This window comes from Macaca thibetana, chromosome 7 (genome assembly GCF_024542745.1).
Source record: "Macaca thibetana thibetana isolate TM-01 chromosome 7, ASM2454274v1, whole genome shotgun sequence".
Taxonomy (NCBI): domain Eukaryota; kingdom Metazoa; phylum Chordata; class Mammalia; order Primates; family Cercopithecidae; genus Macaca; species Macaca thibetana.
In genome coordinates this window covers 10666946-10694360 of record NC_065584.1, presented here as the reverse complement: position 1 = coordinate 10694360, position 27415 = coordinate 10666946, and the positions used below count along the sequence as shown (strand labels likewise).

Genomic DNA, 27415 nt, shown 5'->3' with positions numbered 1-27415 from the left:
TGCTCAATTTTAGAGTCTGTAAGATAAAGTATAAAATGTATAATTTTCATTCAAATTGAAGAGACAAGATTAATTACAAGTATAACATATACTTATCTTAAAAAAGTATATAAAGTCAAGTGGTTACACTATAGCTGTGTGGTCATTTAGCATTTTTATTAAAAATAAAAAGCCTTTCAGAATTAAGTATTTGCTGCTGTTTGCATTTTGGATCTAAATTGTTTGGAGTGTTATGGAATGACCTTGTAGATGAACCCACCTTCAGATGACAGTATTTTGTTTCTATGCTTTAAAGGGGTATATGTGCAGTGATTTTGACTTTAGTTTGTATTGGTGCTTGGAAATTTATAGGTGTACTTGGTAGATTATGGCCTTGCTTATCGGTACTGCCCAGAAGGAGTTCATAAAGAATACAAAGAAGACCCCAAAAGATGTCATGATGGCACTATTGAATTCACGAGCATCGATGCACACAATGGTGTGGGTATGTCAGTAGTACTTAAGTGAGAAATAGACTGCTAATGTTTTCACCCAGATTCCTACATAGTTCTTAATTATGCATAAATAAATAAATAGATACATAAATAAGAATTGAAGAGGCACAGGGGCATGAGGAAAGAAGGCAGAGGTGAGACTCCTACAATTGTATTCCAGGGCCATTTGTGTTCTTCTCTCTTGCCTTTTCCTTGCAACCTTCAAAGATAACCAAGAAGGTGGTAGTGGTTCATTCAACTGCAATGAGGATTTCTTTTTGGTTTTATTTAGTTTAATTGGAATGTTTGTTTGTTTTTGTATTTTTTCTCAAGTTTCTTATGTATCTACAACTTTGTAACAGCTCACTTTTATTTTACTACCTGTTAAGTTAGTTTATTTCCTCAGCAGTCATTTCTTCTGTGCTCAAAGCTGTGGAAGAACTCAAACACCCAGTTCTCTGGGCCTCTTAATAGCATATAAAAATTGTAAGAATATCTTCAAGTTTTCCAAAGGCAGTATTGAGTCTATCATTGTTTTATTTCTAGAGTAACAGTCTCTGCTTGAAACCCTAAAATTTACCAGTTTGAGTTTTAAAGTAGAAATTATTAATTGGAAGTAAATTGGGAGGTAAGCTATTTCTTTTATACTGTCCAATACCTAGGTGAAATGCAGTCAAAATTTTATGATGAAAAACAGACTGTGGAGTTGACTTGTTTTACCTTATTACTTTATATATACTTTAAATTATATATTAAAAATTATTTCAGTCTACCTAATGTTCTTCTCTTGCATTTGTAGCCCCATCAAGACGTGGTGATTTGGAAATACTTGGTTATTGCATGATCCAATGGCTTACTGGCCATCTTCCTTGGGAGGATAATTTGAAAGATCCTAAATATGTTAGAGATTCCAAAATTAGGTAAAGGAAAACTTAAGTTATTTCTAGCAAAATCATGATAAGCCAAATGTTTTTAGTCACAGTTTCTTGACAGGAACTATAGTTTCAACTGATACTGATATAGAAATAAGAAAGTACTTGTTAAACAGTAAGGTTCCTTGGTCTTTTGTTTAATTTAGAAAAATGTCTGTAAGCATATTTAGGATGTAGCACAATATTGCTTAATGTGCTATGTATTTTTTTTTTTTTTTTTTTATTTCATATTAATAACATGACATCAAGCTTCAAACAGTGACTCATTCTTTAATTTTTAACAGATATAGAGAAAATATTGCAAGTTTGATGGACAAATGTTTTCCTGAGAAAAACAAACCAGGTAGGAAAACACTTCTTCAGTGTTAATAGGGATTTTGTTTTCTGGGGATAAAAAGGCATGGTATCCATGGAATAGCCCTTAATGTAAGATGTTAGGTGGTGACCAGGCATGGTGGCTCACTCCTGTAATCCCAGCACTTTGGGATGCTGAGGTGGGTGGATCACGAGGCCAGGAGATCGAGACCATCCTGGCTAACAGGTGAAACCTCATCTCTGCTAAAAATACAAAAATTAGCCACGCGTGGTGGCATGCACCTGTAGTCCCAGCTCCTCAGGAGGCTGAGGCAGGAGAATCACTTGAACCCAGGAGGCAGAGGTTGCAGTGAGCTGAGATCGCACCATTGCACTCCAGCCTGGGTGACGGAGCGAGACTCTGTCTCAAAAAAAAAAAAAAAGGATATTAGATGGTTTGTTAAATGAATACTTGAGCCTTATTCAATTTTATTCAGTGCTTTTAGCAAAGGAAGCAAATTTCATTCATCCATTAAGCTAGTAAGTATTGAGGCTTTATTGTGCACCAGGGACTGGGGGTACATCAGGGAATAAAACAAATATCCCTGCCCTCATGAAGCTAACATTCTAGTTGGAGGAGTTAGATAGTAAACACATGAGCAAAATTTGTATGTTCCCCTAGTTAGTACTGTGGAACTAGAAGAAAACAGGGTATAGAATTAGGGGGATGGAGTTGGGGTGGGTAGTAAAGTAGCGAGGGGGACTGTAATTTTAAGTAGGCTGTCCAGGGACAGCCTCACTTAGGAGGTGATATTTGAGCAGTTGTAGGAAGGAGGTGAGGGAGGGAGTGAGCTCTGTAGAAGTCTGGGGAAGAGAATTCTAGGCAGAAGGGACACTAGTGCCCAGGAGATGCGAGGACTGTTTTTATAGGTAATCATGAGGGCTTTGGCTTTTACTTCAAGGAAGAGTGTAAGGTTTGGATTAGAAGAGTGATATGAACTGTTTATCCTGAGGGGAAAGGTCTCCTGCTTCTGGTGTAGGGATGGACTGCCAAAGGAGCAAGGATGGGCCTAGGCAGAAAGCAGGTTAAGAGGCCACTGCAATAACCCGTGCAAGAGAAGTAGCAGCCAAAGAGTGAGAATTGGTCAGTTTGCATATATTCAGAAGTCTTTCTAAGCCTTTGCTCAGTTGTCTCCTTTTCAGGAAGGTCTATCTACCCTGACCTTATGCTATTTAAAATTGCAGCCTACTCCCCATATCAATAAATACAATGTGGATTTCTCAGAATTATGCCTTGGACCTCATAGCGATCAGTAGCCTCTCCCTCGTGGCCTAATGAGTCACTTACCTTAATTTCCAGTACCAAATATTTGTGTTTAAAATTTATAGAAATGGAATAATACAGTGAATGAAATAGGTAAAAATCCTTGTCCTCATGAAATTATGGTTTACTTCTGTTAGTGTCCTTTTCTTTCACTCAGTAATGTATTTGTGAAATTCATCCCCATTATCGCATGGTTTTTTTTGTTATTGTTGTTGTTATGTTTTTTTGAGATGGAGTCTCACTCTGTTGCCCAGGCTAGAGCGCAGTGGCACAGTCACAGCTCACTGCAGCCTTGACCTCCTGAGCTTAAGAGATCTTCCCACCTCAGTCTCTGAAGTAGCTGGGACTACAGGCACACGCCACCACACCTGGCTAATTAAAAAATTTTTTTTTGTAGAGATGTGATCTCACTATGTTGCCCAGGCTAGTCTTGAATTCCTGGGCTCAACCAGTCCTCCTACCTCAGACTCCCAATATTGGAATTGTAGGCATGAGCCACTGCACTTGGCCCTATTATTGTATATGTTTTACAGTAGTTTCTTCATTATCATTTCTATAAGGTATTCTACTGTAGTTACATACCATTATTTATTCGCTCTTAGTTCATCTCTAATTTTTGGCAGTTGCAGCTTGCCAATTATACATACAGATGTATAGTCTACCTGCAGTTGATTTTTGGGTATTATTTGAGGAGGGGTCATGTATCTTTCCTATCCCCATATTTATATCTAGTCGACCCAGCAACCTTCCATGAAAAGACCATTCTTTTCCTTTGTTGTCATATTTGTCATCAATCAAGTGTGGATTTGTGGATCTGTGCATCTGTTTCTGGACTCTCTTTTTTCAATTGTTCTTTTTGCCTATTCTTGGACCACGCTGTCTTAGTTACTGTAGCTTTATTTTAAGCTTGGTATCTGGTAGTTGAAATTCTTTAGCACTGCTTTTCTTTAACTAGACTTTGCTACTTTGCTATTCTTTGCCCTTTGCATTTCTATTTAAATTTTAGAATCACCTTGTCAGTTACACACACACTCACCCACCCCCAAGTTTGCTGGAACCTGGGGATTGAATTTGACTCTGTAGACCAATTTGGGGAGCATTGACATCTTTATACTGTTGAGTTTTCCAGTCCACTTGTACGGTATATCTTTTATTAAATTTGGTCTGTCTCAATTTCTCTCAACTGTGTTTTATAGTCTTCTTTAGGAAAATCTTGCTCATCTTTCATTCTATTTGTTGCGAAGTATTTGATGCTATTTTAAGTCTTTTCTAAATAGTTTATTTTCCAATTGCTTTTTGCTAGTCTATAGAAATAGGATAGATTTTTATATATTTGCCTTGCATCTTATGACCTTGCTACATTTATGTACTAGTTCTAGTAGTTATTTGTAGATTCTGTAGGATTTTCCACATGTAGTATTATGTTGTTTGTGACTAAAGTCTGATTTGCATCTTTTGTTCCACTCTTTATGCCTTCTATTTATTTTCTTATTGTATTAGCTAAAAGTACACATAACTATTCTATTATACTGAAGGGACATGGCAAAAATGGACATTGTTCTCTCCCAGGGGGAGCATTTTCAATGTTTTATCATACATGGTGATAATTGTTTTAGTTTTTTTTGTACATCTCCTTTATCAGATGAAGAAATTGGAAGTTAGTACTGTTGTCTGTTTTTTTCTCGGTATATTCCAAGTATTTAGGAATAGTGCCTGGCACATAGGAAGTGCTTAATAAATATTTGAGTTAATGAATGTGTGTGTGCACGTGCGTGTGTGTGTGTGTGTGTGTGTGTGTATAGAACTGATAAGATCTCTTGAAGGACTGGTGTGAGAGGAAATGATTCAAGGATGACTAACTCAGATTTTAGCTTGAGGAGCTAGAAGGATGAAATTCTCAGTAACTGAGACAGAGAAAACCTCAAGTTTTAGGGATAGGTCAAGAGTTTAGATGTGGGTTTGTTGGAATTAATGGTGATATTTACACATCCAAGGACCAATATATGAATGGTAGATATACAAGTCTGGAGGTTGGGGGAAAGGTCTGTGTGTGAGTCATTAGCTCAAAAATGGATTTTTAATGTTGAGAAGTGTTGATCTTGACTAGTAGGATTTCTTTTTTATGGTGTGGTTCTGTCTAAGTGTACGGTAAACCTTTATCATTTGGAAGCTGATTTTTCTCTTTTATGGGAAAGCCAGACCTTATTTCTTTCTTTCTTTGACCTCTTTTTGGTGTGTTTTATTTCTCTATCTGCTATAGAGCTAATGGCTTTGATGGCAAAAACAAATTGGCTGTGATATTCGTTGTATTTAAGGACATTTTACTTTCATAATCTTTAGATCCCTTTGTATTATAACTTTAATACTAAAATAGTTATTTTTTTGAATATTTAAATTTTAAGTTCTGTCTTGTTTCTTACAATTACAAAAGTGTGTTTTATATTATATCTCAAAATACTTTTTTAATTTCAGTTATCTGACAATTCCTGAATTCAAAAGCATACTTTTCATTGAAGTGATTGAAAAAAATAGGTATCTTAACAAGATGTGTGTTTGCATTCTAACTTTACTATAACCATGAATTGTTTTTTTAGAGGTAAGAGCGAAATATATTAGATTTGTGATTGAAAGTTATAAAATGATTGTGTTATTCTTTTAGGTGAAATTGCCAAATATATGGAAACAGTGAAATTACTAGACTACACTGAAAAACCTCTTTATCAAAATTTACGTGATATTCTTTTGCAAGGACTAAAAGCTATAGGAAGTAAGGATGATGGAAAATTGGACCTCAGTGTTGTGGAGAATGGAGGTTTGAAAGCAAAAACAATAACAAAGGTGAATTTTGTTATCAAATTATTCTTTGGTTTTGTGTTTATAATTGCAACAAATACTATAAGAAAGTATAGCAGTAGTTCAATGAAGAAAAAGAACAGATTGCATGGCAATTAAGGCAAACTTTTTATAATACAGAACAATGTGTAGAGGGTTGTAGAAAAATAGTTATTTATATATTTCTTATGTTTGGTAGCAAGTTACTAAATTTCTGAAATGATTTTAACTTGAAATACTGATACCTGACAGAGAAATTTTGATGGTGCACTGAATTCATAATTTATATGTTCTTTTCTCCCAAGTCACCCCTTAGGGTTCATACTGTCTCGGTTGTTTCTTATTTGTGGATATGGTCATAGTTTTACCAGTTGAAAACGGGTATTTGAAAAATTACTATTTGAAAATTTCCTTGTTTGTTGGTGTGGTACATTTTACCATTTGAACATTATTTTGCTCTGTGAGGAAATATCATTATATAAAGCTTGTATCAGCATATAAGGGCATTAATTGTTTGGAGAGAAATGTTAAATAATGAACTTTATGATAGAAGTATTATACAAGCATGTAAAGAACTTCTGGCATCACTTTAGATTTTACAGGTAGGCATTAACTTACTGATTTGCTATTGGTTATTTTTCATAATTAACTTATTGATAAACTTACTGATTTCCCTTATAATCTGAAATTATTTAATACAATGTGTTAGCTATTTTTATATGAGGAAGGAAAACAACTTTTAGAAGAAAAATTTTTTTTACATTATTAACTATTTTTACTGTCATTAACTTTACAAATTCTAATAGATTTCTTTGGAAATCTCATATTCCGAACTGAGAAAAAGGGTTAAAACAGAATTTTCTCTCTTTAAAATCAGAAGCAGCATATTTTAAAGTTTTTATCTTTTCAATTAACAAAGGAGATAGGAATTTTGAAATTGTACCAAAAATTTGACTTTCTGTGCCAAATAGCAGGTCTCTGTAATTTCATCATAGAATCTGAAATTATATACATGCATCTACATACACTTTTTTTTCTTTGATAAGTTTTGTCTTAATTACATCTGCTCCAGTTTTGTGGTCAACAAGTATGCTGAATGCTGCATCCATGTTTGAAATGAAGAGGGTAAAATGGAAGCCTGAGTGGAATTTTTTAGTAAGGTATTGTAGTAAACTTACTTTTCGCATACATGCATAAACAAGCAGAGTGTTTCTTATTGCTCAGGATAGATTTCTCTGCGTTAATATTTATAGCGAGCTTGTATAGTGTTTTTCTCTAAAATTTTGTTTTGTTGATTGAGAAGTAAAGATCTCTGCTGTTATGTGAGAACTTGTCCAGAGCAACCACCTCACCTGTCCCAACCCCCGTCCCCCTGCCCCTGCCCCTACCTTCCTTTGCAAATCCCTGTTGTTTGGACCTACGTGCTGGAGAAAATTTAGTTTCTGCAGGTTGGCTGACTTTACAGCTGAGTAGGTCAGTCTGCTGCAGAGCTAACATCTGTGACCTTATAATTCTGTTGTGTCCTTGGATAGTTCAGAAGGCTGGAAATTTCCTGTTGGATCATCCCTGACATGTATAAAGCTTCATTTAGGGGAAAAAAATGAATACTAAGTTGAACAAGTTGAACTATTAGGAGGTTTACTTCATTAGTTTTACTGCTTTTTGTACACTCATTGCTGACACAGGATTGTTGTCTGTATTACAGGGAAATTAATAAAAGTTAAGATGAAGTTAGGTAAGATCATGAGCTGCTCGATAGCCATGTTTTAACTGAAGTGAGTTATTAATTTTGTTGGCTTTTTTTTTTTTTTTGTAAAGTGAAAGGATTGAACCAGACCAGTTTTTTTCAAGCTTTGCTTTTCTTTTAAACTGCAGAACATTTTCTTCATATAAATTGTAAATGCTTTCATTGAAAACAGATAAAAGCAGAGCTCTGCTGGATGAGAAGTTGGGGGCTCCCTACAATGAAAAGCTTTCTCCTTTGAGAAACTAGCTTGCTGCTTCTGTTTTGCAGCAAGATCTATAACCCAGATGTCTTTTTTTGCTCTGGATGTCAGGAGGCTCAAAACTAAATATAATGCCTAATTCTACTACTTTGTTGATTTTTATAATTAGTACATTTGTTTCCTCTCTTTTCCTTTGTCATAATTTTTAAAAGTGTAAAGTGTATTTTCTGTGTAAGTATCAGACTCAGATCTGTTTTGGAAAGGGGTAGGTTTAATCAGTTTAATATATGTTTGTCTTTAGGTTCCTAAGAGATACTCTTTTCGGTAAAAACCTACAGGAATTGATGAACAGTGGAATGAAGCAAGGTTTCTTGTCTATTTTTCTTGCAGCCATGCTTGATTATGGTGCAGTATATTTGGAAACTAGAGTGAAACACGAATTTACCCACTTGGAAATGTTATCTGCTTAATAATCAAGGAGCTTTATTTAAAGCGTAGAATTTTGGGATGACATAATCCTGAAGGAGAACAGAGAGATCAAGTATATATCTGCCCTTAAAAAGTACAAAGTCAAATATTTTTATTGTTGATTAGAACTAAACATTTTCAGTTTTTAGAATCTGGCAGTACAGTGCAACAGTTACTGGATTCAGTGTATACTCATAAATTAACATTCAACAATTATGTAAAAGGTCTAATTTATGTACCTGATCTAGGCTAGGTCTCTAGGGCTACGAAGATCAATGACATGTGATCCCATCCTTAAAGAATTCTTCTTGTTCCATCTGGGTTAAGAACAGCTTAATTTACTGGAAAGAGCTCAGCAAGTTAAAAGGACATTAACACCTCCATGAACTATTTTAGAGTTTTAAGTTCCTGCCTAAGTCAACAAAAAGGGTTGTTGACTGGAATCTCATCCCTGGAAAGTCGTTGAGTAAGGTCTAGATCATGGCCTTGCAATTGGTATTTTATTTTTTCATTTTCAGACAGCCTATATTGTTGCTCCCTATGAATGATATTCACATACCTTTCTTTCCTTCTCTATTTTACCTCCTAATTTTTTAATTTTTTAATTTTATTTTTCTGGCTGCATTATGCTAATTGGTCTTTCTAGAGTTTCTCTTATTTAACCATTGTTAAATAAACCCTTGCTGGCACTTAGCCGGGAGCAGGGTACAAAGAGTTGAATAAGAGCAAAGCCCTTCCATTGCAAATCAGTAGCCTGCAGCTGCTCTGGTGGACAGCTTTCTTCCTTTCTTTCCGAGGGGATTGACCTCATACAGCCTTTACACCATGTAGTCTGTAGTTTCAGTCAGGTTGCCCTGAACGTACTCTCTAAATTTGGTGAAAATCTATCTAGCTGTTTTAGCCTGATACAGTAATAAAGATAAAGTGTATTGTAATTATATAAATTTAGATTGTTGAAGTTGGTACATTCCTGTTTTCTAATGGTTTGATCATAGTACTCTAGTTAAGTAGAGTCAGCATTTGCTAACAATTTTTTTCTTTAGGTCATTTTCAACTTCTCATTTAGCTGAATTTTGTCAAGTGGACTTTTTCGCCCGAAATTGTTAAGTGAAGTTGTTACATATGTATAGAAAAGTGCATGAATAAGTACACTTTTACACAATATTCACTTAAATGTCACCCAGATCAAGATATGAATCATTGCCAGAATTAGTTTTGCCATATTTGGGGAAATTATAGTAATGGTATCATATATTACATACTCTTTTGTTTCTTTCATTTAATTGTATCTCTGAATTTCCATGCTGTTGCATGTAACAAAAATTTGTTTTTCATTGCTATGTAGTATGCCATATGACTATACCATAATTTATTGACGGACTTTCAGATTGTTCCAGTTTTTGGCAGTTGTGATAATGCTGTTAAGAACGTTATTTTAATTTTTGGGGGGAAGCATATACATTTATTTCAGATTGGGTCTGTACATACTGGGGTTGCTGCAGCATAAGGCTTACTTATGTTGAGGGTTTGTAGATATGGCCAGTCAATTTTCCAAAGCTGCTCTCTCAGTTTAATTCTTATCAGTAGCATAGGGGAGTTCCAGTAGCTCACTGACACTAGCTATTGCATTATATTTAATTTCACCTATTTTGGTGGATGTGCACTGATTTGTTTATGGTTTTAACTTAATCTCCTTGAAAAATACTGATTTGAAACATTTTTGTATGCCTGCCAGCCTTGATAATCCTGTTTTTGGTGAAGTACATTTCAAATCTTTTGCCTATTTAAAAAAAAAAAAAAAGGTTGGAGTTGTCAGCTTTCTTTTGATTTGCCAGAGTTGAATACTTTGTATGTATGCAATGTATGTGTTACACATATTATCTTCCAGTTGGTGTTTAATCTTTTTACTCTTAATATGGTATCTTTTGATGAATGGAATCTCTTCATTTTAATGAAACTCAGTTTATCAGTCTTTTTGTTTATGGTTAGTGCTTTTTATATTCTATTAAGGAATATTTTGTCTACTTAGGATCATGAAGATACGTTATTTTCAAGAAATTTTATCTTATCCATCACATTTAAGTCTGCAGTTTAACAGAAATTGATCTTGTGCATGGTGTGAGTCAGTATTTGTTTTTCTTCTTTTGATATCTAGTTGATGTAAACCATTTGTTGAAAAGACGATCCTGCTGGGCGCGGTGGCTCAAGCCTGTAATCCCAGCACTTTGGGAGGCCGAGACGGGTGGATCACGAGGTCAGGAGATCGAGACCATCCTGGCTAACATGGTGAAACCCCATCTCTACTAAAAAATACAAAAAAACTAGCCAGGCGAGGTGGCGGGCCCCTATAGTCCCAGCTACTCGGGAGGCTGAGGCAGGAGAATGGCGTGAATCCGGGAGGCGGAGCTTGCAGTGAGCTGAGATCCGGCCACAGCACTCTGGCCTGGGCGACAGAGCGAGACTCCGTCTCAAAAAAAAAAAAAAAAAAAAAAAAAAAAAAAAGACGATCCTGTCCTTACAGCATTGCAGTGGTAACCATAGGTATTTGAGTCTTTTTCTAGATACCCTATTCTGTACCATTGGCCTGCTTGTCCATCTTTGTGCCAGTGCCACATTGTTTGAACTATTGGCTTCATAATGCTATCTGATAGCATATATTCTCCAACTTCTATTTCTTTAGCATTGTCTTTGCTCTTCTTGGCTCTTTGAATTTACATATAAATTTTAGAATTGGCTTATTAGTGTCCTTAAAAATACTTCTGGGATTTTGACTAAAACTGCGTTTACTCTATAGAGCAATTTGGAAGGAACTGACATCTTCTCTTCCATAGACATAGTAGGCACCTATAGTTACATGTTCTTCCATTTATCTCAGTCGTGTTTGTAGTTTTCTGTGTCTGTAGAGATAATACACAACGTCCATGTCTATTTTCTTCTAACTGCTTAATTCTTATTCTACTTTTTTATTGGATTATCTGTGATTATACAAAGTCCTTCCTTTATGTCATCTGGTTGTCAGCAATGTTTGCTCTGTTTTTTACTATTCCTAATATATATACGTTCTATAATGATTGTTTTGTTTAGCTGTGCGGTTTCCTTGCTATCTTTTTGTCTTTTAAAAAATCATTTCCTCTATTTTTTTAAAAAAGTGAGTATTTTTTAATCTATTTTTTAAGCCTTTTTTTAAGCCTCTGATGCATTTTATAAAATTTTCTTCCTTGGGGGAGGACTGTTTTCTTTCAGAGGTGGAGTCTTCAGCTATCTTTTGCATGTTATGAGCTTCTTTTTCAGTTTCTTTTCTTGTCTCTTGGTATTCTTTGTTGGCATGCTTATTCTATCTTTTTCATATTGGATAAGGATAGCTTTATTTGAATTTACTAGATTATTGTATTTGTGAATCTTTGACTTTCCCATCTTTGAGAATGTTATTCTTTATAGTTTGGATTTTAGGGCTTGATATATTGTCAATTCATTTTCTTTGCCTATGAATACATGTTTGGGGGTGGGGTCTGGTGAGCCATAGGCCAAATTTATCGGTCATTTTCCAGTATTTGCTTCTGTTCTCTGCCTACCCAGAAGAAGCAAAAATGTGAGTTTATTAATTTGGGATGTTCTTAGTGAATCCACAGTGAAAGAAAGACTATATTGGCGATCTCTTCTCCATGGCTTTAGTTCTCTATGTTTCTTATTTATGTTCTCTTTTCTCTCTGGTTGTGGTAGTCCCCTGTTTACAGTTGAAGATAATTAGTGATTTTTATTTTTCTACCCTCTTTCTCCAGGTTTCTTCCCAGCCAGGGAAGAAACAAAATTGCAGGTCCTGCTTTTGGGGAGTCACTGTGGGAGTAGGGAGGGTTTCCTCTTTTCAACGGGCTGAAGTCTTTTCTCCCCCAAGCTGCCTGACTTACATCTTCTAAATTGGGGACTACTGGTGAAGAATTTCAGAATGATGTTTGCTCACATTCTTGAAGTGTCTGACAGACTTCACGGTCGTCACTTTTCAAAGGCTATGCTGCGAAGCTATGCTGCTTCTGTTTGCTGCTGAAATACTTCTTAATTGTTATTTTGGGTTCATTACTTCAGATTTTAGGTGGAGGGAAGTTGTGAAATCTTAACCTCCAAAATGTCTCCACTCATTTTTTAACACATTTTAATTTGTTTATGTGTGTGAACATTTAGAGTTAATTAGAATTTATATCCTTTTCTTACAAGAGTAAACAGAGCTTGTTTTTACTTTTACCCTCTGAGCCCTCCACAAACCATCTCTCACACTACAATCATCTGGAATTTTTAGTTGTAGTTTTTTGTGTCATTTGTATAGTATGTATTATTATTTAGAGTTCATCATGAGTCTAACATATTTTGTGTTTTTTGTTTGTTATCCATGTCCTTTCTCTTGGCTTTATGTTTCAGAGTATATGCTAAATTTTTTTTTAAAGAAAGCTTCTGAATGATAAACTTGTAAACCTTGAGAAGTCCAAAAATATCTGTCTTTCCCTAGTTGAAAACTAATGTGGCTATATAGTTTTTAATAGAAGACATTGCTTTTTTGCCTTCTAACATCTGATTTTCCTGATGTTTGTTTTTTACTAGATTTCTGTTTTTTCCACTCTTGCTTTAAAGCTTCTTGCCTTTCTCTTTGTCCTGGCATTCTGCAGGTATCTGTGCACAAGTGTGTGTGTGTTCTGGTTTGTTCTTACACTTTGTTTGGTTTTCTTTCTTGGTATTTGGTGGACCTTTTTCATCTAAAGGCTTAATGCCTGTATTAAACACTTGGAAAATTTATTTTCTGTGTATGTGAGGATTTCCTTTTCTTTCCTTCTCTATTCTGTCCCTCTGGGACTCCTACCACATGAATCTGGGAACTCTGGAAGCTGGCTTCTTTTCTCCATGTCTCCTAACTTTTCGATCACATGTTCATTTTCTGTCCTTAACACTGTTCTGTATAGATCTGTGGGCTTCTTGTTGCTCATTTGTTACATCTGTTTTGTTTTTTGGTCATATTTTAGGGGTACTAGTTCTTTTTTTAATATGCCAGCATATTCTTGTTTTATTGGTAAGATAGCCTCTTAAATCCTTTGAGAATAGTAATTATGAGACTTTTTTATATTAACTGTTTTGGCAGAGGGATTGTTCTTTTTGAGTTTAATGTCTTTCTGTTTTGGTTCTGTGATATTGCTTAGATTTTTTTCAATGTTTATTGTCTAGTCATTTTTTTTGTTGTTGTTTGACTGATTTTAATAGTGTATACCTCAGTCCAAGTTGTAATACCTGTTTTCCTGTTAGTTTAATAGAATTTTCATTACAGACATCTACTTCCAGTGATTTCAGAAATGAGTGAAATTTGTGACCAGATAGCTTGTGTTTTGGGTGCCAGGACTCCCTGCTTCTCCAGTTTCTTTTTCTGGTCTGGGAGGGTCCATTAACACACAAGTACCTCAGATCATTTTAATGGAGGTGCTTGTGAGGCTGTGGGTGGCATCCTTAGTTGCATATTATAATAGATTCACCTGGGAGCTTTTAAGTATCCCACTATCTGGGCTGTACCCTAGACCAAGTAAATCAAAAGCTGTAAGGGTGGGACCGTCAGGATTTTTAAAAAATTTCTTAGGTGATTTCATTGTGCAGACATAGTTAAGAACCACTGCATATTAAAATTTGCGTGTCTGAATAGCCTCTATGCAGAAAACAGCCCTTTTGCAAATAGGCATAGCAAATATTGGGCATTTTAGACTTTGCATTGTAGCATCTATCAACCCCATGACCAGCTTTTGCATGTGGGCAGTGATGCACACTTACTATTTTTTGATCTCTGTATATGTAAGTACCTTACTATAAGTGATACAGAAGGAAATTTGGTATCATATAAATGTCTTGAATGGTGCCCAAAAGAATTTCTTGAAGTAATGAAAGGACATGCTTATAAGAAGTACCCAAAATTGAGATCTCAAAGGATACTATTAGATTTATTTTTCTGATATAATGACCAGTTCTTTGGAAATGTTAAACATTTCTGTGCATGTTTTTTTGTTTTGTTTTGTTTTTTGTTTTGTTTTGTTTGTTCGTTTGTTTTTGAGAGACAGAGTTTTGCTCTTGTTGCCCAGGCTGAAGTGCAATGGGACCATCTTGACTCACTGCAACCTCCGAGTTCAAGCAATTCTCCAGCCTCAGCCTCCCAAGTAGCTGGGATTACAGGCATGCACCACAACGCCTGGCTAATTTTGTATTTTTAGTACAGACAGGGTTTCTCCGTGTTGGTCAGGCTGATCTCAAACTCCTGACCTCAGGTGATCGTCCGCCTCAGCCTCCCTAAGTGCTGGGATTACAGGCATGAACCACCATGCCGGGCCTGTGTGCATTTCTTTTTAATAATGGATGAATTTTTAAAAAAAATTCTCTCTGTTGAAATAAGAATGTTACCTGTCTTGCTTATAAGATTGTTGTGAGGATTAAAAGATATAAAGTGCTTAGAACAGTGGCAGGCACATAGCAAGTGACCAGTAAATGTTAACTACAATATTATTGTTAATGCTGTTATTTCATCCGCTATTTAACTTTTCCCATCTTTCTAGTTTATTGATGATAAGAAAATAACATGGAACATTTTCATTTGAACCTTCTAATAAACTAAGATCTTATATCTTTAAAAGTTCAGTTTATTAAACAGGTTATTAGGCACGTGTGAATGAAGACTCGGTTATATTTCACTTAGTATGTGTGTTAAAATAGATTGTTTGGAATAGTGAACGAGTATGAATTGGTAAAAGTTGATTTTGCAGTGAAAGACAAGATGTTAATTACTGTGAAATGAAGACTAAAATGTAACTCCATCTTGTTAAGGCAGAATATAAACAAATTTTTAAAATAAGTAAAATGTAGCTCCATAACTTTTATTAAGAACATATAAGTCAAATTAATCAGTTTGTAGTTAACCTTTTTTTTCTTAAGCTAAATAATTGATACTAAAGGATAATAGGTAGTTGACGTAAAGCAGAGGATTCCTTACCACCAGAGAATTCTGTGTCTGCTATTTTCTGCCTGTGTGTTTAGGAATTAGGTGTTTTGTGGACATAAGTTTATTAAGGGAAGATCAGGTAGTATGTTTTTAATAGTAACTCTAATGTAGCCCAGTTTGTTCTGTAATACACTTGTTCATGTGTTGCCTTGAGATTAGTTAACTCCCCACCAGTATATATATATAGGTTTTGGTTTTCATTGATGTATTTATAAAGATTAGCCTCCTTAGTTTTTAGTATTATATTAAGTAGTTTTTAAAATCTTACATTTTTAATTATTGAGAATTCCTCAGAAGACTTGATTGTGCTCAGTACAGGTAATAGGATATTGACCCTTTAAACTTTAGGTTATCACTCAGCATTTATGTAGTTTCTATATTCTTTCAGGACTTTTAAATTATTTTTTATAACTTTTGCAGCATGCCTGTGAAATTCATTTGTTCATAAATGATGGGACTAAAACTCAGAAGAGGCTAGGTGACTTGTTTGGGGCCATGAAATCATTATTATTATGCATTTATACAGAAAGTTCAAGGCATCCTAGTGATTTTAGGCATAGGCATAAAATGTTAAAGACAAAGCATGACCTGGCCACTCATTTGCCTTTACCCATGAATTGTACTTTTGAAACATCTTAACTTTGCCAAAAGTTTTCGACCTTAATGGTGCATGTCATGGAACCGTCAAAGGAAAGCATGAGTGAAGTGGTGTCGCGTTGACTTTAACCCAGAATAGAATACACTGACATATTAGTCTTCTAGACTGTAGTTCATTGAATCTCTGGAAACAGCTTTCATCTTGTTAAGTGACTATACGTTTGATCATATTAAAGTTTCATGATCTCCTTGTAATATGAATGATGTTAGGATCATGAAAAGCCATTGCTGCCAACAAGTTGGAAGTTGAATTTACTGTTTTCAAAAGTGTCATGGGGAGATTTTTCTAGGTTGTGCTTGCTGTTATTGTGCGACATTTTGATGAAAGTTCTGAAGCATGTAGTCCTCCTGTAGATCATGTAATCAAGGGTTAGCTTGTTCCACAGCTTGTCTGCTGAGTGTTTTTTCTAGGAGAAAGGGTGACAGTAGAGCTTGAAGGCAGCTTTCCCTAGTTCCGTAGTAAGCCAAGCTGAAGGGACATACATGTGCTCTAAAATAAGTGAATAGACAAATTATGCTGACTTTATGAAAGCAGTGCTTTTGCTGAAAAAAATGTGTTGCGCATGGAGCAATCAACCCTGATAGCCAACCAGATAGTTTTTTTCCCCCATTTATTCTGACAAAGTCTACGATTGTATCAGTATTTTCTGGCACATTCATGTAAATTACCTGCAATTTTTGGTGTGCTATTTTTGGATAGTTACAGTAAATTCTTAATTTTTCATGGTTTTGTAAGTAAGGGTGGGATAGCTTGAACTAGTGAAGAACATAGATATTCCAAACTTTGTCTGCCATATATTTAATCATATTATTTTGCTAACCTCGTTCCTTCAGACCTGTTAATAATAATTAGCAAAATTGCTTGAGTTGTACTTCCTGTCTCCAGAATAGATGACTAAAAATGTTGACAGGAGAGAGATCTAAATTTAAACAAGTAGACAACAACAACAAAATCCAGGGTGGACTGTGAGGTAATGTGTGTGTTACATGTACATATGGATTGATATTTCATAGAATGAATTTCCATGTTAGTGGGATTACACTGGACACTTATATAAGAACACTCATTTATGGAACCCTAAAAGGATTTCTTACAGTGCTTACATCAAAACAAATAGTTGCAGAAATTAAACGTGTGTGTATTTAATGTTTTTATAAAAGATGATGGTTCTTTTTTGCTTTAACTATTTTATAGTGTCTATTTTTCAGCTTGAAAATGACAGTGCCAGGCACACAGTAGATGCTTAGTAAGTATGTGGTGGTGATCTTCACCTCTGTTCAGATGGAGGTCAATGCTGTTGTGGAAGGAAATTGCAATAGTCATTATTTTTATTACAGTCTTCATCTCTGAAACTCATTGAAAATAGTAAATCACTTTAATAAATTCTAGCAAATTTTTATTTTTATTATTCTTTTTTTGAGATGGAGTCTCGCTGTGTCACCCAGGCTGGAGTGCATTGGTGTGATCTTGGCTCACTGCAACCTCGACCTCCTGGGTTCAAGCAATTCTTCTGCCTCAGCTGGGACTGGTGCCTGCCACCACACCTGGCTAATTTTTGTATTTTTAGTAGAGACGAGGTTTCACCATGTGGCCAACCTAGTCTCAAACTCCTGACCTCAAGTGATCTGCCCACCTAGGCCTCCCAAAGTGCTGGGATTGTAGGTGTGAGCTACTGGGCCAGGCCTCTAGCAGGATATTTTTAGATTATTCCTCAGATTTGTCTGTCTCTTTTCAAGTCATTTGTTCATTTCCTAACTCTCCATCTTTTTATTTCTTCTCCCTGTAATTATGTTTGACCTTTTCTTGCATTTTCTTGAAACATATCTGTAATTAATGTCCATTCAAATATTACAGTTTTTGAGAGACTTAGAGGAAGATATGAAATTATTGCTTTATTACAAGAATAGTTTAATAGTTCCTCTACAGGTGCACATCTGTATATGTGCAAAACACTGTGCCAAGCTCATTAAGAGTTAGAAAAATGAGGAAAACCATAGTCCTTGCCCTCAGGGGGCATACATAGTAGGAGAGAAATAGAGGAGGTTATGGAAATAGTTTACATGAAATACACAAATTTGTGTACTATAACTCTAGAAAAAATACATTAAGAACACAGCAACTAGAAACTACTGCTTCCTACTGAAAGCTCGCATAGGGAGACAGCGTAGTGCTGTGGAAAGGAAATTGCAATAAGGATAAAGAACTCTGAGTTCTAGTCTTTTCATCACCATCAGCTGAGAAATACTGAGCACATTCTCTGGCCTTTTTCCATCCCTAGCTTCAGTTTTTTCTGTGTATATAGTAGATTTTAACCAACTCTATTAGTTTCAGAAATATTGTGGTATAGTGACATGTTAGCTTTACCTTCATAGAAGATATGTCATATCTTTTTAGTTACTACTAATATTCTGTTTTCAACCACTGTTAGGGAATGTAATAATTTAATCAAATAAATAAAATAAGGTTAACTGATTAGTGCAGTCACATGGACTGATTCATGCAGTGTTTAAAGTTCTTTGTTCTGTGACATGTGTGCTGTATGAAGCATTTTAAAACTTTTAGGCTGTATAATTTAAGTTTCTAAAGTAAACATGTAGACTTCTGTCATAAGGGATGGGCAAAACCCAAATAACACTGCCTGAGTACTCATCTCTTGGAGATAGCCATGAATCTGATTGGCTTTTCTTAGAAGCTGTTGAAAGCATCTAGAGGTGATCTTTTGATGCTTGACTTGGGAAGCAAAGAATTGGTCTTTGGTTTTTGCTTCTGAAGATTTTTTTTCTCTTTTCTATTAAAACAACTTTAAGTCAATAGCAGGTCTCCAGTCGGTGTTTAGACTAGACTATTAGTAAATTATCAGTTCAAATGCATGTAGCCTATTTGTCTTCCTGTTTCTAAATTGGAAGTGAGAAGCTGCTAATTAACTAAACTTTAGCATATCTGAACACTTCAAAAATATAATGTGTAATATATATTCTAGTGCCCTTTGAAATCTAATTTCTGAAGATATTTTAGCTGTGCTGAATTAAAAGAATACTCAAGTTTATTTTGTAAGTTAGTATATCATACAATATTTTGGTTTCATATTAAACACAAAGGCACCTATGAGACCTCATACAGAATGTGACAAAAATCAGGGATTAGCATAGTCACTTTGTGAAGCCATTTTTCTCTTCAAAAGGAACCAAAGTATGCACTATCTGAAGCCTAAGGATGTTGACAAATAACAAAATGAAGCATTTGGAAATATTCAGAAGGAAGAAGCTGGCAGCAGATTGCTTAGAATTTTACTCATTGCCTTATAAAATTAATAACATACTTAGATACTACTAAACTTGAAGGGTTTTATTTTGGTTTTTTAATTCATCTGTAGACCACTGGCCCTTTGTATCCAGACTACGTACATTGTTAGAAAAGTTGGGCAGGAGTTACCTGGCTGAAGTGTGGATTAATGCAGTAGAGTGCTTTACCTAATGCATACTGCTTAAAGCACAGGTGTTGTTTTTTGTTGGTTGAATACTGTCTGATTTTCCTTCCTATGTAATTTACCTGCATGGAGATTAAGAAAGCCCCCTTTTATTAAATAAGCTTGAAAACTAGATGAATGCACTTAGGTTCTTGGGTAGAATGTATTGGATAGCTAGCTGCCTTTATAATGAGCATTTAAAAATCTGCTCTCCAAAAACTGGAAAATGTATTCTCTGCTGTATGGAAAGCAATATAGTACTGAAATATTCCTCCTTAATTTTGGTCTGAACGAACAAAAGTGTCTGTGTTTATTCCTGCCTAATGCATCACAAATCTGCTGACATGCTAACCTTGGAGTCTTGGCTGGCGTTAATCAGGCCTGTGCACAGGCAGGAAAGATGTACCTAATGCACTCCATCAGTGCAGTTTGCATATGGAAGTTCTCACAGGGGAGCTGCCCTGTGCCAGCTGAGGGTTACCTGCCCACTGCAGTTATTGTATGTAATTATCGAACCAATCTGTTCAGCCCAGCAGGGTTTAGATGGTAATCATGAAGCAACACTTTGGAAAAGAAAGATGTAAGGCATTCTCCCCTTTTCTCATCAGTTATATGAAGTTATAGCCACTCTTACAGCTATTTTTGAGAGGCAATACCTCCATATACAAATCTGCTAAATGAATGCCTTTGAAAGTTTCTCAAGGTTCAGTCAAGTTGTTACTCTTGTATATGTGAAGCATTTTCTTTAGGAACATGGTGGGTACCTCTGAGTTCTAATTTTCCACAGCCACCTTAAGAATGTTTTGAAACAGTGGGATTAATTGTAATACATAGATAATAACAGTTCTGACCATTTGGAGGTTTTAAGATAATGTGGCTTGAATAGAGTTCGGCTTTCCCATGTAGTTCTCTTTGGAACAGAACCCATGGTTGCCATTAGGAAAAGGAACAATGTGCTGTCAGCAGGCATTATCCTCTTTTCTAGCTGTACACAAAATGGCCTGCAGCAAGGAACATTCTCAGATGAAGTTTAACTTATTGTTAATTGTTAGAAAATATAAATGAGGACATTCTGTTGCATTGTGAACCTGTGAGATTTGGGGCATATCAGATGGTTTTCTAAATGATACAGACTTATTTTAGGCAACCAAAAGAAGCTTTGGGTTAAAATTTGGATTTTAACCAGTTTAAATTTGAAACTACACAAGATAAAGTTATATACTAAATTCAAAGTTTCATATTTATCACTCATGTCCCTCTATAATTTTACCTATGTATAGAGATGTTAAAGAATTTAGAAACTTAACGCAGTACTGGACCTGTTAAAAAATGTTGTAGTGGTAGAAAGTAATAAAATGAAATTGAAGGAACATTTGGGAAGAATGGATAGTGACAGAATATAAGCACTGACTTCTAAATAACACTTCACTAGAAAAATAGGACAGGCCCAAGAGAATGTGGGAAATCCAGATGGTTTTTGAGATTTTAGGAGAGCTTTGTACTTTTAAGACTATTCATTTACAGTAAGGTTTATGGCCCTCTTAAACTTTTAATAAAAAGTATGCTAAAAGAGAAACGTTTATTACAAGTTTTCCATTATTGATTCATAAATAGAATTTTACCACCAGTGTTATGTGGTATAAACACTGATGTAATATATGGGACAAGACATACATTTTTTCCATTTATCAAATAAATTATCCTCTCTCCATCCTACCCGCATTGTACTATGTGGAGAGTATCAGTGGCCTGAGTGGTGATCGTGAGTTTGTAAAACATTTTATTTTAAAAGAGTTTCTGTATGATCAATCCTGATGGTTAAACCATAGCTTTCAATAATGAAGTATATAAAACATGAAAAGTTAGAGGTGGATATAACAAATATACCTACCATCTGGGTTAACTGTCTAGTTGAAAGTTCTCGTACTCCCCCTTTCTTCCATCCCTCATCCATTCCTTTAGGTAACCAGTATCCTGAAGTTGAGAATATTCTTCCTGTGTGTTTTGACACACCCACACCTATATACAGTTACACACAGACACACACACACACACAAATACGTGATGAGTTTGTAGTTTACTTGACTGTCAGACATCTCTCTTTCTCTCTCTCTCTCTTTAATTTTTATCTGTAAGAAGCGAAAGAAAGAAATGGAAGAAAGCAAGGAACCTGGTGTTGAAGATATGGAATGGTCAGACACACAGACAGAGGAGGCCATACAGACCCGTAAGTTGAACAGGTTTGCCTAGCTGCTTCCATACGTAAACACAAATTTCATTTCCTCCCATTACATGAGGGGTCAACTATTTGGGTCATGACCTTTTGATTTTATAATAAAATGCCACAAGATTTTTGTATAGTATTTATCGTGGTATCTTTTGTACATACGTTAGATTATTTACTCTCCACAATAATTATAAAGTTGAGACTGGGAAGCTCCCTTCATTTTGCAGATTTGGAGCCCGAGACACTGAATGATTAAATGGCAGAGCTGCCAGGCGTGGTGACTGACGTGTGCCTGTAGTCTCAGCTACTCAGAAGGCTGAGGCAGGAGGATCACTTGAGCTCAGGAGTTTGAGTCCAGTCTGGGCAACATAGAAACCCCATCTCTAAAATAAATAAAATAAATGACTGAGCTGTTGTGAAAGGGTGATAGAGACCAGAACTCTTAACTGTCAGGCCAATATCTTTCCACTTCCTCACACTGATCCCACATAACTCTGGGTATGATAGTGAGTGTCAGGGGTCAGACATGGGTCTGTTGTAACTAAGCTGTCTAATTGTTTCTTATAAAGTTTGTCAACCTCTTCTTTTTTTCTGAACAAGTTAAGAGGAAAAGAATTAAAGCTTTATGGCTGATCACTTTTCACAGTTCTTGAACCAAAAAAACAAAAAAAAACAAAAAAAAAACAAGATATGAAGTCATTTCTGAGATGGCTTATAAACTGGCACTGAAGGCACTTCTAATAGTTCCAGAAATGGCATGAGCAAAGGCAGCATCTGCAAATGGCAGAACTAGGTTGGATTTTGGTCTGATATGTTTAATAAACTGCCAGCCAATATGTTCCAGGATTCATATGATAGGATGATGTACTTGACTCAATAAAGAGAGCTATTCAGTGTGGCCCACAATACATTTTTTTAAAAAGATTTTTCCTGTCTGCCTTTTTAAAAAAAATTATTTTGTTTGTCCTGAAATATTTCTTGGTTTCTAACAGAAAAGGCTTATTTTTGGTTTAAAAAATTTTTTTTAAAGCATAGGTGCCATATTGAGTAATACCACCAATTTATTTTTCCTTCCTTTTGCTAGTGGCATCAGTGCATGTTTGTGGAAAGCAAAGTATTCAACTTTCAAAGAGAATCATTTTTGCCCTGATTTTATTACTATGTTCTTCATTACTATGTTGTTCATAATATGAACAAATACTGTGTTCATATTATGGTTAGAACATCCTTTGGTTTAATCTGCTTTAACCCAAAGAATACTTGAGATACCTAAAGAGGGAATATAAAACTTCATACTGAAGGTGAAAGGTTTTGAAGTAGTCCCTCTCTTTTATCCGCTGCTGTCTTCCATTCGCCACTGTCTTTTTTTCCCTTTTCCCGTGTCTTGTTCATTTTGTTATTAGGAAGTGAGGAGTCCCAAGGAGCAATACATCGAACCATGTCTCAGCCAGAGGCTAGCAGCAGCAGCTATGACAGTGAGTGGGAACAAAATTAAGGAGTATTTATAAAGATACAGCAGTATTCCTTAAAAACAATCCCTTAAATTTTAAAACTGGCAATTTTAGTTTCAGAAAGATCCTGCATTGTTCTAGTGAGATTGACACTCATTAAGTCTAAGGCAGAGTCTCAGCTGTGTGTCGGGAAGACTCATCCCTCTCTTGACTGCCTGGACATCATTTGTTACCTGAACTTTGCTTAATGAGCATCAAGGGTTTTTGTCTTGATAAATAAATGCCTTTAAATTCTAGTATAATTATGAAAGTTTTTAACCTAAATTTTTAGTGTAAGGTCTTCTACTGATGGTTTTTCCCATGAGAAAATATATTAGTATTTTTGTTATTAATGACAAAAGAGTAAAGTAGTCATAAATAATTTAAGGAGAACAATTCAGTTTTTTTGACATAACTTTTTAAGAAGATAAAGAATAATCAGATTCACCCTTATTCATATAAACTCAGAATTGCTTTTCTTAAAATGCTGTTTATTTCCCCCATTACAGTTCACTTTTTCCCCCTAAAGTACAAGGCGAGTTAAGGTATTTTACTATCAAAATAATCATAAGTGAGAGGAAATATTATCTGATGGTAAAATGTTATTGCTTCCAGCAAAAAGAAAAAGCCAAGAGTTTGTGTAAATGTATATTTTTAAATTTATCAGTGTAAAAGTAACTTGAAGGAAAAGACACATTATTACGTTTGTTTTTTTGATTTTTAAGATATATAGTGCAATTCAGTGAATACTGTGTTTTAGGGCTTTAAGATTTTGTGTCAAACATGTTTCAAGAATGGTTACCTCTAACAGCAGCTTTAGAAATGTCAGTTTCTTCATTAACAATTTTATTTTCAAACACAATTTATGATTTACAGTATGGTAAGAGATTTTTCTCACTGTGTGATCTTTCAGAATGCTGTGTCTAGCAAAATGGGAGCAACTTTCCTTTAATATCTATTTAGACCATTTTAAAAACGTGTATAATTTTCTTGATACACCTAAACTCATTTTGAATAGTTGGGGGTCTATTGTGTAAGAACACATTCTGAAAGCTTTCAAAATGTGTATTGTGTAGGTTTTCTCAGATAAAGAGAGGAGGTGATGGGATGGTTTTCAAGAAGAACAGAGGCCTCTAATCCTTTTATTTTTATGCAAGGCATAATTTTTACCAGTTGAGAAAATTTGGTTATTTGCTGCAAGTAATTTTTCCCCTCACAAAATAAGCCTTTAAAAATCATGCATATTCTGGCATTTCAAAATTATGCCAGTATTTCAGAATTGTGCTAAAAATTAGCTAATATAGTAATGATATTTATGGCTGGTGTACTTTCCCCCCTCCTTTTCATAAAATGGAGGCTACTCTTGTTGGTATTATTTTTAAGAACCTTGGATTTTGGACCATTCCTGAGGAATCTTTGGAGAAAGCATGACTAGTCAAAAAGTAGATATTTTTAAGGGAACCCTACAAAGAAATGTCCTACTTTTTTTCCTACTGCATTATAAAATCATAGAAAAGCATCCCAAACTTGTAGGTTATTTTCCAAATATCAAATTACATACATTAGACTTATGATTGGACCCTTTGCCAGTAGTGTATATTATGAAAATGGTTATATTTTAAATTAAAGAGATAAGATAGATTTTTTTTGTAACAATTAGAATTGATTATTAGGGAAAATATTGAATTGATTTATGCAGCAAAGTCAACAAGGTGCGTAGGACTGATTATATAATAAGTTCCAGGCAGTAGTAGCCCTTTTAGTTGCAGTGAGAAACTTTGGATTGAAGGAGATAAGCAGCAATGATATTTAATTTCAGAGTAAAATGGCAAATTAAGACATTAATGAGAAGAATGCTATTTGAATATAGCTTTATAGTTAGTTTAGTGTTCTTTGTAGTGTGGTTAAAGATTTAAAATGTATTGAAAGGGAGATACAGTATTGATTATTGACCTTGATTTTGTAATACCCTTTATCCAAATCTCACTATCACAACATTTTCAGTTTTCTGTGCAGAATTAATTTCAAATTTCTTGAAATAGGCCGGGCGCAGTGACTCATGCCTGTAATCCCAGCAGTTTGGGAGGCCGAGGCGGGTGCATCATTTGAGGTCAGGAGTTCGACACCAGCCTGACCAACGTGGTGAAAGTCTAAGTCCTACTAAAATACAAAAATTAGCCGGGCGTGGTGACAGGCACCTGTAATCTCATCTACTCTGGAGGCTGAGGCAGGAGAATCACTCGAACCCAGGAGGCGGAGGTTGCAGTGAGCCAAGATCGTGTCACTGCACTCTAGCCTGGCAACAAAGCGAGACTCCCTCTCAAAAAATAATAAAAATAAAATTTCTTGAAATAAAAACCTAAAAATCTACTGTGGGATATTTTTAATAGGTGGCTGTGTTACAGAAATTTAAGAAAAAACTCAAATTTTAGAATCAGTCATAGTACAGTATGTAAGGTATGTATTATGAGTGGCAGAAAAAAGGATATTCATATAAACTTGAAATTTGCATTCATTGAACTGTATCGTGATTGAACAGAAACTATAACTTGGAAACATTAAAAATGCTAGTTTTGAAACTAACTTTCATGTTAAGTAACTAAATAACCCATGATGAGAAAACCTGTAGATGCATATGGTGGAATTTTGTTCACATTCAAAGAATATTTTGTACTTTTCAGAAAAGAAGTATTGATCTTTTGTGTTTTTTTTTGGTGCAGTCATTGATTAATTATGAGCACCATACTGTCCCTCACTCTGGTGCCCCTGCTCTTTCCTGGCAAAGCATAGCATGCGGCAGTGGGAAAGAAATGGCCCTGCTTCTTTTGCCAGCACTAGGCAGCCGTAATCAGGCTGACTGCTGCGCCCAGAGGTGGAGTAGGAGTAGTAGGTGGGGTGAAATGTCTCCGTGGTGAGGCAGAATTCCCATGCCCCCAGCAGAGAGTCACTGATTTATTCCAAACCAAGAATAGTTAGATAGGAGCTGTCATAAGGGACTAAGACCAGTATCACATATGATCCTTTTGTAGGAGGCTACTCATCTGGGACCTGTATAATTCCTAGCAGAAAAGACTTTCCATTTCAGTATCCCAGTGCTCTCCTGTCTAAAGGGTGTAGGTAATAGGCTTTAAAAAGCAACTCATTCCTTTGCTTTTCATAACATGCATGACCTCATCGCTTCCCCCTAAGGAATGAATGCTTATCTATATTGCTGAGGTTTATATTTGGGGATAATGTTTTAAATTTTACAATAAATTTAAATTTTGGAGAGAAATATTTCAGTATTAGTAAAAATTAGATACGTTTTATCAGTCAAAGCATTTTTATATGGCTTAAGATTAGAAGGTAGGTTTTGTCAGCATATTTTTTGACATATTAAAAAATGACCCAATTTTTTAAGATTTTCAGAGTTTTAGCAGTCATACTTTTGTATGTCAGTTTTATCTTTGCAAATCACCAGAGTCCATTCGATTTTAAAATGTACTATATTTAGAGATATTTATATTTCTGTTCTTTTGCTTTTGTCAATTATTGATTAATGATTTCAGTTTCTTTGATTTATCTTCAAGGTTCAAGAACCAGAAAGAGAGTCCAGAAGTAATTCAGATGCTGTGAACCAGCTTTCCTTCTCTTTGTTTTCTTTTGACTTTTTTCTCCTTTTCTATTTGAAGTGTTTTATTTTCATGTGAGTCTTGCGAGGTGGAAGTAATAATTAAATACCCATGTGTTCAGAAAACCAAATTTTTTATAAAAATAAATATTTTGTACAATTCATTAAAGGCTAATTTATGAAATTTCAAAATCTTCAGATTATACCCCTTACGTTATTCCAAAGCCGTGTGTTTGTGATGTTTTGGAGTACATATATATGAAAATTATTATGATATGCACTTTTTTAATCATTGTACATTTCTCAGAGTGGATAAAAATGTTTGACAGAGTCCTCACTTTTTAGGAAATGCAAAGCTTAAAATAAAAATCTCTTTTGTTTACAAACGCACAGTATGTTGTGGCTGTAAGGTTTGGTTTGATTCGTATTGATTTTGTTCTGTTCCAAAATCTTATTAAGCACCTGCTGTATGAGACAGGAGGTACAAAGATGGGAAAGGAATATGAAATAAAAAGTGGAGGAAGTGTATCCATGCGAGAGAAAATCTACATAAATGAAAGATTACATAAGAATTATGTCAGTGTGCAAGCTGTATGACAAGAAAACAAGTGGCAAATGATGAAGTGGTGGTGTAATTAAAGATTGCATAAAGACTAGCTTTGTCTACGAAAGACCTATGAACT

General features: G+C 35.1%; 1 protein-coding gene across 4 annotated transcripts in view; it reads left to right on the top strand.

Annotated features, from left to right (window-relative positions):
• The window catches only part of VRK1 (VRK serine/threonine kinase 1), an 85275-nt gene extending 58156 nt beyond the window's left edge, over positions 1-27119 (top strand). For 2 of the 4 annotated variants that reach the window (XM_050799136.1, XM_050799137.1), the window contains exons 8-14: positions 352-484; positions 1273-1393; positions 1690-1748; positions 5683-5861; positions 21542-21632; positions 23036-23107; positions 26692-27119. In XM_050799136.1, the coding sequence (XP_050655093.1) occupies positions 352-484; positions 1273-1393; positions 1690-1748; positions 5683-5861; positions 21542-21632; positions 23036-23107; positions 26692-26723 (687 nt within the window). In that variant the 3' untranslated portion in view covers positions 26724-27119. The remainder of the gene's footprint in view (positions 1-351; positions 485-1272; positions 1394-1689; positions 1749-5682; positions 5862-21541; positions 21633-23035; positions 23108-26691) is intronic. The other 2 variants (XM_050799139.1, XM_050799138.1) reach the window with 2 other exon arrangements.
• Positions 27120-27415: the final 296 nt, after the last annotated feature.